The 16,873-nt window shown below is 42.1% G+C and overlaps 2 protein-coding genes across 2 annotated transcripts in view; one reads left to right on the top strand and one right to left on the bottom strand.

Moving 5' to 3' along the window:
- The window catches only part of sart3 (spliceosome associated factor 3, U4/U6 recycling protein), a 40,606-nt gene extending 35,138 nt beyond the window's left edge, over positions 1 to 5,468 (bottom strand). The window contains exons 1-4 of the mRNA XM_059988253.1: positions 5,253 to 5,468; positions 2,764 to 2,890; positions 2,330 to 2,434; positions 362 to 546 (exon numbers count right to left, since the gene is read on the bottom strand). Of these exons, the coding sequence (XP_059844236.1) occupies positions 362 to 546; positions 2,330 to 2,434; positions 2,764 to 2,890; positions 5,253 to 5,393 (558 nt within the window). The 5' untranslated portion in view covers positions 5,394 to 5,468. The remainder of the gene's footprint in view (positions 1 to 361; positions 547 to 2,329; positions 2,435 to 2,763; positions 2,891 to 5,252) is intronic.
- Positions 5,469 to 10,608: 5,140 nt separating this feature from the next.
- LOC132404178 (iron-sulfur cluster assembly scaffold protein IscU-like) lies at positions 10,609 to 14,680 on the top strand. Its single transcript, XM_059988255.1, has 5 exons — positions 10,609 to 10,766; positions 11,610 to 11,723; positions 12,473 to 12,583; positions 13,146 to 13,224; positions 14,447 to 14,680. Exons 1-5 carry the CDS (start codon positions 10,671 to 10,673, stop codon positions 14,506 to 14,508), a joined length of 462 nt encoding a protein of 153 aa, XP_059844238.1. The 5' UTR covers positions 10,609 to 10,670; the 3' UTR covers positions 14,509 to 14,680.
- Positions 14,681 to 16,873: the final 2,193 nt, after the last annotated feature.

Raw genomic sequence — 16,873 nt, 5'->3', positions numbered from 1 at the left:
AAAATTGGGTTCATGTCTTATGCTTGGACTTCATGTATCCTCTCTATCAGGAATAAAATGAGTTAGGGCAACTTCAACTGACTTTCTAAATAACAAAACACAAATTAAGCAATAATTTTCTATTAATTGCTTTTGCTTGGATGGAGTGATATTACAGCCACCAAAAGGGTCTATGATCAACCGCATACAATGGAGGGAGATGTGGTTAAACAGGCACAAACTGACTAAAAAAGCTAAAACCAAACACCAATGCTTACCATCCCATATATGCTACAGTAATTGCTAACTGGTTTACATCTACCCCTATGAGAAATAACACACAAACAGCTCCTGATATGTTCATTGAGTTACATTTGCTTACCTGTAAAGTTCCTAAAATAGCATTTTCAAATTCTCTAAAGGCTTCCCAGATCGCTAGTCCTTTTGTCATATGCAATCCAACAGCAGTTAGGGCTCGATCAAATATCCCACGAGCTCGCTCGATACCACCTTGCAAGCCAATCCCGCCAATGGAGTATTGAGCATATTCCAGCCATATCTCAGGACCTGTATTTAAAATTTGTTAATTAATGGTAATGTACATTAACACAGACCGGGGAATAGGACATGCATTTTTATAGCCAAGTCTTAGTGAAGACTAGACGTTTACAAACATGGAATTATTCCATTAAAAAACGTAACCAGACTTCTATCTTACATACGGGTAGAATGGCTCCTTCAGACAGAGCGCATACTTTTGACTAAGAAACTTCCGATTGGTAGTAAAACATTGCCATGAAACAGAGAGTGGCCCTTTGTGATTGACCCAACAACCTCTTCACTGCTAATTCAATCGTGAAGCAATGTGCTCATCAGTGTTACATAGATCCTAAAATTATATTGTGAGCAAATTGTTCAAAACAGCTTCATCTGCTTTTAACAGCAGTGTTAACTGAAACAAATTAACACTGCAGAAAGGAATTGTAGAGACAGCACTAAACTTCCATACACTGATATCCCATGATATTACTTCAGGAAGGAGTTACAGAAACGTGAAGGCACATACTCAATTACTCAGAAACAGCTTCTTCCCCTCTGCCATCTGATTTCTGAATGAACATTGAACCCATGAACACTACCTCACTACTTTATTTCTATTTTTGCACTACTTACTTAACATAACTCTTTAATATATACTTAAAATAACTAACAGTTTTTTTCTCTATTATTACGTATTGCATTGTAAGTCTGCTGCAAAGACAACAAATTTCACAACATATGCCGGTGATACTAAACCTGATTCTCATTCTGATTCTGTTGGGGATTCTTACACAGCTTGTTCGTCTCAGTTATCTGAAGATTTCCTGTATCTGTAGCTGCATTTCTGCCATTGTGACAAACTAATGAGTACCAAAGTGAGCAAAGGAGAACATGACAGTCCCATTATATACTCCAGATATATACAAGAAACTACTACGACACAGGGACATTACATCAAATTTAATTATTTATCTGCTCTAAACCAAATGGACATTTCATTTCCCAGTTTGTAATTACACAGATTTGAATTCAGGTTTATTCAAGCAGATTAATCTTAAATACAAAGCTATACTATGGCTCGAACTTATTTAAGTTCAACACGACGTTAATAACCCCAAGATCTCTTCATATCTCCACTCAGGCATATCTCATATCTCAGGCATGTTTCTGTTTGGCCAACAGATGAGCTCTTGTTGTTCAGTCATTAAGTCGAGTCCAACTCTTTGCGTCCTCACGGACTATTGGGTTTTCATGGCAAGACACAGAAGTAGATTGCCAGACCTTTCTTCCGCGTAGATACTGCTGCTGCCCAGGTTGGGACCCAGCTGGGTTTGAACTCAGAACCATCTGCCTTGCAGTCTAGTGCTGATGTCACTACACAACCAGCCGTACTGACGAGTACTAACTCAAAAAAAGAGCTGTGACACAGAGGAAGCAATTGTCCTCTCAAATTCATGTTGGTCCCCAGCAGAACAATCCCATTACTCCCATGTCTCCTTTCCTTTTCATCTGTGACTCCTGAAACTTGTTCTCTCTCACCATCAGGTCCCCTTTGATTTTCTTGCCTCTTCCCTACACTAAAGGAGTACTCAGTTAACTCATCAGCAAATCTTCGAGAGGTGAGAAGAAACTGGGAATTCCTAGGGGGACACCAAGCCATTATGAGGAGCAAATATAAACTCCACAGAGACAGCATGAGGTCAGGATTTTAGCCAGTTCCCTGGAGCACCAACTGCTGTGCCACAATGCTGAGAGGCTCCTACCTGAGAATCATGGATGGAACTATAACATAGCAAATTGAGCAACTTACAAATATAATCTTTGATGGCCCTCTCAAACAGTTCATACATTTTCTCTCGGTCATGTGGTTCTTCAGCCATTCGAATCTCATCTTTCAACCAGTCCAGCCAAAGCTCTGCAGAAAACAACATTTATTTACTTTCTTAATACTCCTAATACAACAAAGCACAGTCTTCCCAAAGAAAATTATTCATAATTGTAAGGGTGACAATTGATACATTAACAGTAAAAACAAATAAAACTACAATAGCAAACATGATTCACAGCTACAATCTAAAAACAAATCACGAACTACTGATAAACAATTAAAACTTCTTCACAGTGTAAAAGCTAATTTTCTACAACTTCTAAGAACCAAGCTGGCTTACAAATGTTACAAAGAAAGTCTGCTCCACTTTAAAATATCTCAAGACTCAGCTTTCAGTACATTTGCAATCATATTACCTTCAGTAAGTGGAAAAAGTTCACTCATCTTCTGTCGAGCACTCTGCAATTTCTCCAGCTCACCCTCCTGGCGTAGCAATTTAATTAAGTCCACATGACAATTGTAGTCATATGCACTGATGGAAAGCTGACGAAAAAGCACAAGTCACCATTACCACTAAGCCCAAATACCAGTCAGTGCCCTAATGAGTACAGACTTGTGCATAATTTTATTTTACAGTCTAATATACAACTCAGGTCGTGGGGTGGAGATGCATTTCTACCAAAGGAGGCCTACAGGTCACCCTTGAGCAACGTCTGCTTAGAACCCCCACACGCCAAATCTGGATCACGTGAAACAATGAGAGCAGGTTGCATAAGCAACCCGGTGCAAATCACAAATCCTAGTTATGCAGCAAATAGCGCCAGGCAGACAATCTCTGAAGAGTATTGATAATGGCTGGGGTCGCCTGTCTCGTAAAGGCACTGCCCAGAAGGAGGCAATGGCAAACCACTTCTGTAGAAAAATTTGTCGAGAACAATCATGGTCACAAGACCATGATCACCCATGTGATATGACGTGGCACATAATGAAGAATGTACAACTAACAATGGTATATATAAATTACAGCTCGTGAACACCACAAACAAAACTGCAGAAAAATATAAGTAATATTTGCTATTACTTACACTAGCTTGCAAAAATCAGTAGAGTGGTAACCTGGTATTGGCCAAGAAGGAAGTCAACTATCCCAGGGTATGGGGATTTGGCTTCCTTCTTGGCCATTGCAGTTGACAACCCTCTGAACAGCACACTCATTGCACAAGTAGTCTCAAATTACAAAATCTGCAATACTGTTATCTAAGTCAAGCTTTCATATCTAGTTATTAGTGAAGTCACTGATCCCAGTGAAGTTGTTCAACTCCAAGCATGATAATGGATTCATCTTCAGTCCAGACTTCTTTATTCAAGCTGCTACCAAAATGATTTATTATGATACATAAGCATTGCAATCCATATTACAACAGAATTACATTCAAGCCAAACAGATAAGACACAAAGATGTGTGTTCACAATTTTCACTATCCACTGCACATACTAAGTATTTTCTAGTAGCAGTCATGTTTACCAAAAAAAATCTTATTTTGCCAAGTATTCAGAAAATCCATTATAGGAAAAATGAAAGAGGGAATTGTTGGCAGTAAACAAAGTAACAGAAAATGCATATAAATCAGCCATGATGGACTAGCAGAGCAGATTTGATGTTCTGAAGAGCCTAACTCTGCTTCTAATCTTATAACCTTATGGAAAAACTCAGCAATATTTGATTTGAATAATCCTGTGTATGTAAAATAAATCCTGTCACCAGAATGTCTTTTTAAATACTTCTGTTCCGATGCCCAAAACATTTTACTCAATTTTATGATAGTCTTTTAAGCAACTTCATGCAATCAAATCATTAGCGAGGAAACTTTGTACTGATTAATTGAAGCAAATTGCACAATACAAGTCATCCATTCTGTTTCGGGCAGTAAAGAACTAATTGCAAAAGGTTGCCTGGATTCTAGTTCACAGGTTCCCTCTAGACCAGGCTTCCCAATCTTTTTTTATGCAATGGGGCCTTGCCATTAATCAAGGGGTCCATGAACCCCAGTTCTAGACTGTTCTCTGCATTCTCTATTAACAAGAAAAGTATTCAATGTATATAACCTACAATGCTGACATAGAATTTTATCAAAAATAAACACTCTTTAACAGCTTAATTTGTATCAAGAAGTCTAGACAACGAAGAACTTCATTGAATACACAACGTGGACTAATTGCAAATGGCCACAGCAGTAAGAGCACTGATAACTAGTCTCTAATGTCCTGCTTAAATTAAACTTGCTAAATTCCACTATAATACTATTTTTAGAACTATTTTCATTGTATTTGTCACCTGAGTCATCAGCTGCTGAAAACCAAGAAGACCTCAAAGAATGGGTGAGGTAACTAGATGACATTCATCATTCAATCGTAACCAATTATCGTTAACATAAAAAGTGGATTCATCCCAGGTTCATTGCAATATTATTAAACTCTTAAAAGTATTACATCAGGGGTACACTGAAATAGAGAGTTCTACAGTTCCGTGTTTTTTTTAAACTGGGCATCAAGACGTGACAAGGGCATTATTTGTGTTTTAAGACAATTCCTTCTGCTCTTTTATATCTTCTGTCATCGCCTTGATTTCCCTGAAAGGCGGTGAGAAGTTGTGCCTTACTCTTACAAAGAAAGGTACTCTTGCAGGTGAATAAAGTAGCTGAGCCACAACAATCTTCTTTAAGTTTAGAGCTCAGTGGCTGACCCTTCAGGGAAGTCACTCGTGGGAAGGGTCCCGGGTTTTAGGCATATTTCGTGCTTCATTTCCCTGCTGCTCAGGGGAAGGCAATGAGCGGGACGGGAAGACAATTTAAAACCCCGCCGACTCCAGCTCCGGCCCTCCCGCCGTGTCGGCCTCAAATCGCACCTGTTCCTCCAGCCGCTGGATTTCGGCTTCGTTTTCCTGCTCGTCGTCAGAGGAGTCCTCCATTTCCTCCGCCGAATCGCTCGCGGCTCCGGGCTCCATCTCCTCGGCCTCACTCGCCCGCCGCCGCCCGCTGGTCGCCATCGCGCAGGCAAGGGTGGCGAAGCTCGCTGCGCCCGATCCAAGTCAGGACAATCTTTCCTCCCGTAACGCCCTTCTTTAATTTACACAAACCTTAAAAATCAGGGACAACACAAACAACTCGTCAGAAAGTGAACCAAACATCGTATTTATTGTGAAGAAGAAAATAAGGCAAAAAAGAAGGCTAGCAAATGAGTCATTACAACGCGAGTGTTTTTTTAACTGGGCTTACATTAATCTAGCGGTTAAGAAATACGTCAGTAGACCTCATTGCTGAAAATGCGTCTTTCCAGATTCGCCATATTTGTAAGGTCACTGTGTGTGTGTGTGTGTGTGTGTGTGTGTGTGTGTGTGTGTGTGTGTGTGTGTGTGTGTGTGTGTGTGTGTGTGTGTGTGTCCGTGTGTCCGTGTGTCCGTCCGGCACCAACTGAATTAATTAATTCCTTCTGCCTATACAATGTACATATCTCACATTCACTTCTAGGTGGTTCTCTCAAAACTGATGTTGTGTTTGACCAGCTAAACATGAGTGAAAGCTTGCTCCTGCAAAACTTTCATCTTTCGTTCCGTTTTTTTTAATTCATGCTTTATTGCAGAACATTCAAGTCAACATTTTTGGAACAGATCACCTACTCCTGTACACATTGTCGGTTTTCATTCATTTGCAACCATAATGCAACTGGTTCTTGGATTTTTAAAATACATTTCAGGCAATGGGTGTGGAATAGAAGATCGTAAGTGGTGGCTTTTACCTATACAGAACTTCTGGTGCCTTCACCCTGCTTCAGTACTTAGTATGGGACTATTGAGCTTGCTGTTTTGCAGCTCAAAACCTCGTTCAGAAAAAAGCGGGCAGCTTCGGGCTAATCAGAGGATGTCGTTTACTAGAGACAGCAATAATCCTCTCAGCAGTCCTCACAGTCTTACGTAGGGACTGGTGGTCAGGGGCCTTGCGACTCCGGCACCAGGGAATTCCTGCATGCAGTGGTGCTCCTGTAAAAACTGGTTAGGATGGGGTGGGGGTGGAGGAGAGCCTCGCTTTTGCCTCGATCTCCTCAGGGGATGGAGATGCTGCTCTGCTTTTTTTAATCGAAGAGGAGATGTTGAGCGACCAGGTGAGATCATCCGTGTATGTGCGCTCCCAGGATTGAGGTGCTGAGGAGCCATTTCTTTTGTGCATTGGAGTGGGCAGCCTGCATCTTCCTAAAGACCCACAATAATCTCTTTGGACAACAACACACACAAAATGCTGGTGGAACACAGCAGGCCAGGCAGCATCTATAGGGAGAAGCGCTGTTGACATTTCGGGCCGAGGCCCTTCGTCAGGACTAACCGAAAGGAAAGGTAGTAAGAGATTTGAAAGTAGAGGGGGAAGGGGGAAATGCGAAATGATAGGTGAAGACCGGAGGGGGTGGGATGAAGCTAAGAGCTGGAAAGGTGATTGGCGAAAGTGATACAGAGCTGGAGAAGGGAAAGGATCATGGGACGGGAGGCCTCGGGAGAAAGTGGGGGGAGCACCAGAGGGTGATGGAGAACAGGCAAACAAGTAAATATGTCAGGGATGGGGTAAGAAGGGGAGGAGGAGCATTAACGGAAGTTAGAGAAGTCAATGTTCATTCCATCAGGTTGGAAGCTACCCAGCCGGTACATAAGGTGTTGTTCCCCCAACCTGAGTTTGGATTCATTTTGACAATAGAGGAGGCCATGGATAGACATATCAGAATGGGAATGGGATGTGGAATTAAAATGTGTGGCCACTGGGAGATCCTGCTTTCTCTGGCAGACCGAGCATTGGTGTTCAGCGAAACGGTCTCCCAGTCTGCGTCGGGTCTCACCAATATATAAAAGGCCACACCGGGAGCACCGGACGCAGTATACCACACCAGCCGACTCACAGGTGAAGTGTCGCCTCACCTGGAAGGACTGTCTGGGGCCCTGAATGGTGGTGAAGGAGGAAGTGTAAGGGCAGGTGTAGCACTTGTTCCGTTTACAAGGATAAGTGCCAGGAGGGAGATCGGTGGGAAGGGATGGGGGGGACGAGTGGACAAGGGAGTCACGTAGGGAGCAATCCCTGTGAAAAGCAGAAAGGGGGGGGGAGGGAAAAATGTGTTCGGTAGTGGGATCCCGTTGGAGGTGGCGGAAATTACGGAGAATTATACGTTGGATCTGGAGGCTGGTGGGGTGGTAGGTAAGGACAGGGGAACCCTATCCTGGATGGGGTGGCAGGTGGATGGGGCGAGGGCAGATGTGCAGGAAATGGGAGAGATGCGTTTGAGAGCAGAGTTGATGGTAGACGAAGGGAAGCCCCTTTGTTTAAAAAAGAAAGACATCTCCTTCATCCTGGAATGAAAAGCCTCATCCTGAGAGCAGATGCGGTGGAGACGGAGGAATTGTGAGAAGGGGATAGCCTTTTTGCAAGAGACAGGGTGGGAAGAGGAATAGTCCAGGTGGCTGTGAGAGTCTGTAGGCTTATAGTAGATATCAGTAGATAGGCCGTCTCCAGAGATGGAGACTGAAAGATCAAGAAAGGGGAGGGAGGTGTCGGAAATGGACCAAGTACTTCATTAACTTTGCCTCCAACTTTCACCCTGCCCTCAAATTTACCTGAAGCAGAGCAGCATCTCCATCTCCATCTCCTGAGGAGATTGAGGCAAGTGAGGCTCTCCTCCACCCCCACCCCATCCTAACCAGTTTTTACAGGAGCACCACTGCATGCGGGAATTCCCTGGTGCCGGAGTCGCAAGGCCCCTGACCACCAGTCCCTACGTAAGACTGTGAGGACTGCTGAGAAGATTATTGCTGTCTCTGGTAAACGACATCCTCTGATTAGCCTGAAGCTGCCTGATTTTTTCTGAACGAGGTGTTGAGCTGCAAAACAGCAAGCTCAATAGTCCCATACTAAGTACTGAAGCAGGGTGAAGGCACCAGAAGTTCTGTATAGGTAAAAGCCACCACTTACGATCTTCTACTCCACACCCATTGCCACTCCTTTCAAATCTCTTACTATCTTTCCTTTCGGTTAGTCCTGACGAAGGGCCTCGGCCCGAAATGTCAACAGCGCTTCTCCCCATAGATGCTGCCTGGCCTGCTGTGTTCCACCAGCATTTTGTGTGTTGTTGTTTGAATTTCCAGCATCTGCAGATTTCCTCGTGTATAATCTCTTTGGTCTTGCTCACGTTGTTGTGCTCACACCATTCTACCAGCCGCTCTACCTACTCTCCGTAATCATCATTACTCTGTGCATAGCCGAGAGGTAATGTATCCGGTCCTATATAGGACCCTGGTCAGACCCCACTTGGAGTACTGCACTCAGTTCTGGCCACCTCACTACAGGAAGGATGTGGAAGCCATAGAAAGGGTGCAGAGGAGATTTACAAGGATGTTGCCTGGATTGGGGAGCATGCCTTATGAGAATAGGTTGAGTGAACTCAGCCTTTTCTCCTTGGAGCGACAGAGGATGAGAGTTGACCTGATAGAGATGTATAAGATGATAAGAGGCACTGATCGTGTGGATAGTCAGAGGCTTTTTCCCAGGGCTGAAATGGCTACCATGAGAGGGCATAGTTTTAAGGTGCTTGGAAGTAGGTACAGAGGAGATGCCAGGGGTAAGTTTTTTACTCAGAGAGTGGTGAGTGTGTGGAATAGGCTGCCAGCAACGGTGGTGGAGGCGGATACGATAGGGTTTTTTAAGAGACTTTTGGATAGGTAGATTGAGCTTAGAAAAATAGAGGGTTATGGGTAACCCTAGGTAATTCCTAAGGTAAGGACACGTTCGGCACAGCTTTGTGGGCCGAAGGGCCTGTGTTGTGCTGTGGGTTTTCTGTGTAGCTCTAACATGTGCCAATGAAAAATACATTCCTGGCCTTGTCTTCACTTAGCTTTTTCCTATCACAAGTATACCCTGGTATCAATGTTTTTTTTCTCTCTTCTACGTTACTTAGGAGGCATCCAGGTCAAAAACATGCATTTGGAACACATAGATAACCAGTGTTTCGCTTTCTGTTATCTTCCTTAGTAAGAATGCTCTGCACTCAGCAGAGGCACTGGGGATTCCCCCGCAATTCTCCCAAAAGATCCACTTCCAGAACGTTTTCTAAGTGACCGTTGTGCAAGTTCCCCACCACTCTGAAGCCGCAAACTCCGAACAAGACTTTTTGTTTCAACAAGATCCCTCACTTTCGAGGTTCTTGGGAGTTCATTTTGGTCGAGGGACCTCGTACTGCCATGGTATGTCGAGACATTGCACCTCTCCTGGAAGTTGTGGGAATCTCCCGCATATTGATCGCGGCAAATTATATACAATATCCCGGAAATCAGAGGGAGGGGGATGGATGGCAAGAGTGTTTCAAAAAAAATATAAAACGTGCTTTACCCCAGACTACACTAAAGTACACCCCTGCCTAACAGGGGTCAAAAATAATGACAGAGTTGCTGGCTGCACTGTTTGCAACAGGGCCCATATGTCCAAGGATAAATTAGCTCATTTTTACTCTCATATAAGTCCTATTTGTGATAGTTGTCATTCTGAAATTGCGTCTTTAACTCACATGTTTTGGTCGTGTTCGTTTTTGGAGAAATATTGGAAAGATATTTTTGATATTATTTCTGCGGTTTTGAATATTGATTTACAACCTCATCCTATTACCGCAATTTTTGGTTTACCAATGTTAGATTCACAGCATTTATCTTCTTCAGCCCGTCGAATGATTGCATTTCTAACTCTGATGGCTAGAAGATCTATATTGTTGAATTGGAAAGAAATTGATCCTCCCACTATATTTAATTGGTTCTCTCAAACTATGTTATGTTTAAATTTAGAAAAAATTAGAAGTGGTACTTTTGAGACCTATTAAATTTGAAAAGTTATGGAGACCATTTATTCAACATTTTCATATGATGTAATATGACCCTGTGCAACAGCGACTTTTCTATTGCCCATGGTGGGTTAAAATGTAAAAGACATGTTGAGGTGAGTTTAACAGGTGTCATTCGTTCATTAGCATAGCTAACGTTATTTGCTAACTGCAGACACCCCACCTCTCCCGCAAACTGATGGTGCCACCTCCCTGAAAAGAGTTTTTGCAGGGCGGGATGTCTGGTATGTTAAAGGGTGAAGCGCAACTCTTCGAAGAACCGTCTAGACTCCGGCAGTCCAGTCGGGAGCGTGCGACCACGGCGACGGCCGCGCTGACGTCACGGCGCAGGGAGGCGGGTCCGGAGGGTGATTGATGTCTGACGTCAGGTGAACTGGACGGGTGACGCAGTTTACCTGAGCGAGCGATGATGGCCGCGGCGATGGCGAGCCGTGTGTCCCGGCGGTTGCTGCGCCTGGCGCCGGATGTTCGAGCCCCCCTCTCGGCGGCTTACCACGAAAAGGTGGGTGGGGTGGGGTGGGGTGGGGGGCGCGCTCCCTGATGGCGGCCGGCGGTTGTATCTCGTCTGCGTGACCGTGGGTGATGGAGGTTCTGCAGGAGAGTCAGTGGCTCAGCTGGTGGCATTAAATCATAATAATCCTCCCCCCCCGCCCCCGACCTGAGTGTTTTAGTGCCTTGTGTAACATGGGAAAGTAGTGAAGCGAATGGAGTCACGGGCCGTGAGTGAATGGCAGCAAGAACATAAGGTCATAGATGAAATAGGCGATGGGGTGATGACCAGTTTCCTTGCAGCATGGTCATCTTAACAGAAGTGCAGAGTCATTGATCATTGTATCAGAAAACCATAGGACATCGGAGTTTTCACAAACTATGTACCTTCATGTTTGATGCACCATCAATAACTCACACTGAGACGTAGGCGAGATATCGGCTTTTATTGACTGGAAGAAGGAACCAGGAGTGAGTGTCTATCATACAAGGTCCTGGAGACTGAGGCCGAGCGTCAGGCCGCAGGTCTCCTTTATACAGGGGCCTGTGGGAGGAGCCACAGGAGCAGTCAGCAGGGGCGTGTCCCGACAGGCACATAGTTCACCACAATGTTTAAATTTATCACTTTAAAACTGAGGGTGAAAATAGTAGTGGATTTATCTCTGTTGGAGAAATTTGTGATATTAGTATCATGTGGAATAATTTATATTTTTGCATATATCTTTGCAATTCTTTAATAAAGTTGCTTGGTGACTTAACAGTTTAGGTCTGTTAACGTACAGGAAATCAGTGACTAGAATAACTGGATGCATTGGTGGAATTTTTAACTTTTTTCCCCTCCTCCCGTATCTTGTAGGTAGTGGATCACTATGAGAATCCCAGGAATGTTGGTTCTTTGGATAAGAATGCAAAAAATGTGGGGACTGGCCTGGTTGGTGCCCCTGCTTGTGGTGATGTCATGAAGCTGCAGGTAAACTTGTTTTCATGTACAAGGGGGCAACTTCACAGGGTGTTTCTTAACTGAGTTGTCCTGACTTTGCTCAGTGTTGAGATATAACAGTTGACCTCAGTGTTGTTATAAATAACCCCAAATTCTGCTTATGATTTGCTTCCCAATCGATTCTACTAGAAAGTGTACAGTTTGTATAAGAATAAAGTTATATTTAAACTGGACAGGTGAACCTAGACAGTTACTGTTGGTATCTGATAACCAGTGTCATACAGCACTTTAAACACTGTGCAACTGGTGCAGTCTGCAATGCTACTTAATCTCATGCAGGGGCTCCCAACCTTTTTTATGCCATTAACAGATGGGTCTGTGGCTCCCAGGTTGAGAACCTCTGATGTAATGTAACTGATCTGGAGTTCTGCCCTCTTTGTGTAAAAAATTTTTTTTTTTAAATGACATTTCCTAATCTAGGAATCTTTTCTCCCCCAGCCAGTGGTCAGAAAATGGTGAAGGCCTTCCAGAGGTTTTTTAAACTATTAAATTGACTTGAGAAAGAATATATGTTGGGGCGCTGGGGGGGGGGGGGGGGAAGAACAGCAGTTTGCAAAACAAGTTCACCAACTGGTTTTATTTCTCAGTCATCTTCCCTGCATTGCACGTGTGAGTGCTTGCTGCAATTATTCCGAGTTAATACCCCTCAAGAATTGTGACTGAGCTGTACCTCAATGAAGGCAAAGTTTTAAAGTCACTCATTTATTTTCTCTTCTAAGATTGAAGTGGACGGTGATGGAAAAATTATTGATGCGAGATTTAAAACCTTTGGATGTGGATCTGCAATTGCCTCCAGCTCCCTGGCAACGGAGTGGGTGAAAGGAAAAACGGTAAAGCTATAATTTTTCAAATCCTGTGTGGAATACCCCAACAAAATATCTTTGTTTTAAAGCCCCAAAGTTCACTGAGATTTCCAAATGCCTAAAGTTACTGGTTTTATTTCAACGGAATATTTACATGTTTCCTCCCTCCTGTTCTTTATCCAGCAATCCATGCAGCTTGTTAGATGATTGAGGCTCTGTGCCATGGTCGGAAAGGGGGTTTCATGAAATTGAGCCACCTGAGTGCAATGTAGAAAAATACAGCAGTATCATAGAAGGCAATTCCTGAAAAATTGGTAGTTTGTCATTTGGTCAATTAGAGAAACTTCTGAAAACTAAAATGGAAAGAGTAAGGTGCTTCTGTATCATGGTAGGGAGCGATAATTTACTTTATCTGAAAATTCAGTCCTGCAGATTAAGATTCTGCCTTTTTTTTACCTTGGAGTTGCATGGAGTCTCAAATTTTCAGGTGTTTCTTTTGCAGTTTTTTAAATTCATATGGTAGTATTATTTGTGCCTCATGATCATGCCTGGTTTGAAGAAACAGTCACTGGCCTTCACTTAATTACAGGTGGATGAAGCCTCAAAGATTAAGAACACAGATATTGCTAAGGAGCTGTGCCTTCCTCCAGTGAAACTGCATTGCTCAAGTAAGTCTGTGTTTCATAGCATGGCAAGCTTACTGACTTGTAGACTTTATGGGAGCAAGAAGCAATTCTGTGCAGATTCTGAAAAGAAATCATTTTAATCACAGTAAAATGCGGGGAGGGTGGGGTTGCAGAAACAGCATCCTTTAATTAGAAGGCATAATCTCAGGTTAAGAGATCAGCCATTTAGTACTGAGATGAACAGAAATATCTTAATAGGTTTTAAGCATCTGCTGTATTTTTGGGTTTGGGATGTGGCATTAGAGCAGGGAGTAGACTTCTGGCATTAGATCAGCCATGACCTTAAAGGCAGAATCAGCATAAGGAGCCAATGACCAACTTCTAGTTCTGTAACATTTCAGATACATCAGCATGGTGTAATAAAGGATCTTGCTTTCTTTGTTCAACCAGTAGATTTTGTGCTGCAGGAGAAACTTGTTCCATCACCAAACTGACATAAGCTTAGTTGACGACAGATAAGCACTATAGGAAGAGGTTAAACTAGGTGTTAACGATATAAACATTTCAATATAAAAAAAGTGGGAGGATTGGGAAGTTTTATCAAATGAGTACAAGACTGAAACCTTGGGATTTAACAGAAACCAATGCAGCCACTGAAGAATAACTTAATGGTTTTTATTAGAAATTCAGCAGCTTTAAATTGCACTTTTACAGATGTCTTTTGTATGTACCTTTTCAGAGGTTCATTTGAACTTGGCAGTGTTATTTAATGTTATTAAAATTAGTATTTTGAGCATATAATATATTAATGTGAGGAGAAAATGGTTTAAGGCTGTATAATTATAATACTAGGTTTGCATTTCATTCAACCGTAGTGTTCCTATGAATATTAAATATTGGTGCTGACACTTATCAGTAACTGGTATATTCAAGGACTACCTCAGCACTTTGACATTGACTAACTATTCAGTGCAATTTTTTTTTCCTTGTACTTAAATATAAAGCAGCCTTTTGATTTTCACACTTTGCAACTTCTCATTTAGCTCCTTTTCAGTTAGACGCCATCAGAATCAGGTTTATTATCATTGGCATGTAACGTAAAATTTGTTAACCTGGCATTCTGCCATTGTTCCAGTATTGGCTTTACTTCAAAAACCCCCAAGTTAGAATTGAGGGCTGTGGAAAGCAGTTTCATTGAGCTAATTTCTTCAAGTAAATGTTTAAATTGAAGCTGCACACTTAAATGTCTTTTTTTTTGTTTCAGTGTTGGCAGAAGATGCGATTAAAGCTGCACTAGCTGACTATAAAGTGAAACAACAAAAGTGAAAGATCTTACTGGAAACTCAAAATCACATGGTTTTCAGCACCTGTTAACAATGGCCTAACCAATGATGCTGTATAGTTCTGCAGCAGAATTTCAAACGTTAAGAATACACTAGTTTTTTTCTGTAAAAGGGACCGTAAGCCATAAATATATTAAATTGATTCTTATCTGTGATATTCTATTTGTGCCTTAATTTTATGGAGTGCAGAAAATTATTTTGAGAGTGCTGAACTTTTAGAAGTATAAATGCTGGTATAAACCAAATTAGTTGTATAATGGTCTTGTATGATGTGCATCCATGTTCAAATACCATTTTATTGACTCAGCAAGTTTTGCTTGGATTTCAATAAAGCAAGTGTTAGCTAATTCCTAAACTAGTTCATGATCCATGGCTGTCCAGCATTTGAGTTTTTTCAAAGATCTCTTGTGGATTGAGAACTGAAGCAGGGGGGAAAAAAACTAATATTGTACAACACACAACCTGACGAGGGGTCTCGGCCCAAAACATCGACAGTGCTTCTCCTTGTAGATGCTGCCTGGCCTGCTGTGTTCCACCAGCATTTTGTGTGTGTTGTTTGAATTTCCAGCATCTGCAGATTTCCTCGTGTTTGCTAATATATTGTACAATTGTATATCCATATGTTACAGATCCTTGTACAATGCTATATTGGTAATCAAGTCAAGGTTCTGAAATGGATTTTAAAGGATAGATGCTAAGAGTGGGTTCCTCCACTGGATTTTCTCTAATGAACATGATCTCAGAAGAAAGTGTCAGTTATTTCAGACTGTGGAGAGAATGTTTGCTTTTTACATACAGGCTTGTAAAATATTGGGATTTCTACCTCCCTGAAAATGGGTGGGCAATCTTGAAATATCTGAGGCTGAGTATGATTTTGAACACCAAAGGAATCGAGGTATGGGTCTAGGCAGAAAAGTGAGCCTGGGATATGAGGTTAGCCTTGATCTTATTGAAGGTCAGCACAAGCCTGAGTAGTTTCCATTTCCAGTCTTTAACAATCAGACATTTTAATGGGTTTGGGCGAAGGGGAGATAGAGCAAGTCTAATGAGTAAACAAATTGATATGGGGGCTAGGTTTGTGACAAACGTTTAAAGACTGAGGCAAAGGAACTACGGGGGGGGGGGGGGCGGTGGAACTAGATATATTGAACTGTATTACAGATCCTTTTTGAACTTGTACTAGTAGAAATGTTGCTGGCCAAAAGTCTTAGCTGAGCTTACAATAAACCAACAAGCTTTACAAACAGACTAGACTAAAGCTTCTGGAAAAGAATCATTGACAAATACTTGAGACAAACTCAAGGCCAGAATGTACATGAGAATAAGAACTTGCAATGTGCTGATAAGACAAGCATTCTTCCTCATCAAAATTCTTTTGTGGGCATTTATGACAAATCAGGAATTCACAGATGTAGATGCACCAGTTCGTTCACAGATGATACCTTTGGAATCGATCAGTATTAATTATCATGTGTGAACTTTGTATTATAAAAAAAGAGTTTGGCCTTAGATATCTCAGTAAAATGTAAATACGATTAATCAATTCTACAGCTGGGGTGAAGTTGAGTGATAGCTGTGATGAGTTGTGTTTGGAGCTGTAGTGGTAGAGAAGTACATGCGTTAAATACTGTATATATTTCAGAGCTATTAATCTAACCTCTGTCAGATTTCAAGAGTTCATGTTAGTGCACAATATTTTGCAGCTGCTTAAAATACAATCAGTGGCCACTTTATTTGGTGTACACGGTTGTTAATGCAAATATCTAATCTGCCAAGCACGTGGGGGGCAACTCAATGCATTAAAAACATGCAGACATGACCAAGAGGTTCCATTGTTCAGACCAAACATCAGGAATGGGAAGAAATATGATCTAAGTGAATTTAACTGTGGGTTGAGTGTTGGTGCCACACGAGGTGGTTTGACTATCTCAGAAACTGCTGATCTGCAATTTTCATGCCCAACAACCTCTAGAGTTTAAAGAGAATGGTACAAAAAGAAACAGCCAGTGAGTGGCAGTTCTGTGGGTGAAAGCATCTTAATAAGAGAGGTTAGAGAAGAATGGTCAGACTGGTTTAAGCTGACAGGATGGCAACAGAAACACAAGTAACCATGTGTTACAACTGGCGTGCAACAATGATTCTTTATTCTGCCTGTGTAGTCTCATAGTTCACTACGCATGCAGGTTTGGAAATAGTGCATTGTATATGCAAATTCAAGCATACAGTACTTAGTAAAATAAACAGTGTGTCTTAGCATTGATATCTAGGGAGTGCCTCTGTATCCTTCATTGCCATTCTCTGTTTCCTATTAGCTAATTTTCCATCAACGCTCATGTAGTGGCAGTCAA

Source organism: Hypanus sabinus, chromosome 13 (genome assembly GCF_030144855.1).
Source record: "Hypanus sabinus isolate sHypSab1 chromosome 13, sHypSab1.hap1, whole genome shotgun sequence".
NCBI lineage: Eukaryota > Metazoa > Chordata > Chondrichthyes > Myliobatiformes > Dasyatidae > Hypanus > Hypanus sabinus.
This window is presented reverse-complemented; position numbering and strand designations above follow the sequence as displayed.

What these genes read in the sequence shown, in the direction of transcription:
- LOC132404178 (XM_059988255.1), top strand. Translation starts at nt 10,671, where the DNA reads ATGATGGCCGCGGCGATGGCGAGCCGTGTGTCCCGGCGGTTGCTGCGC. An exon ending in CGGCGGCTTACCACGAAAAG is followed by an intron (nt 10,767 to 11,609) that starts GTGGGTGGGGTG and finishes CGTATCTTGTAG; the next exon opens with GTAGTGGATCACTATGAGAA. An exon ending in AGTGAAACTGCATTGCTCAA is followed by an intron (nt 13,225 to 14,446) that starts GTAAGTCTGTGT and finishes TTTTTGTTTCAG; the next exon opens with TGTTGGCAGAAGATGCGATT.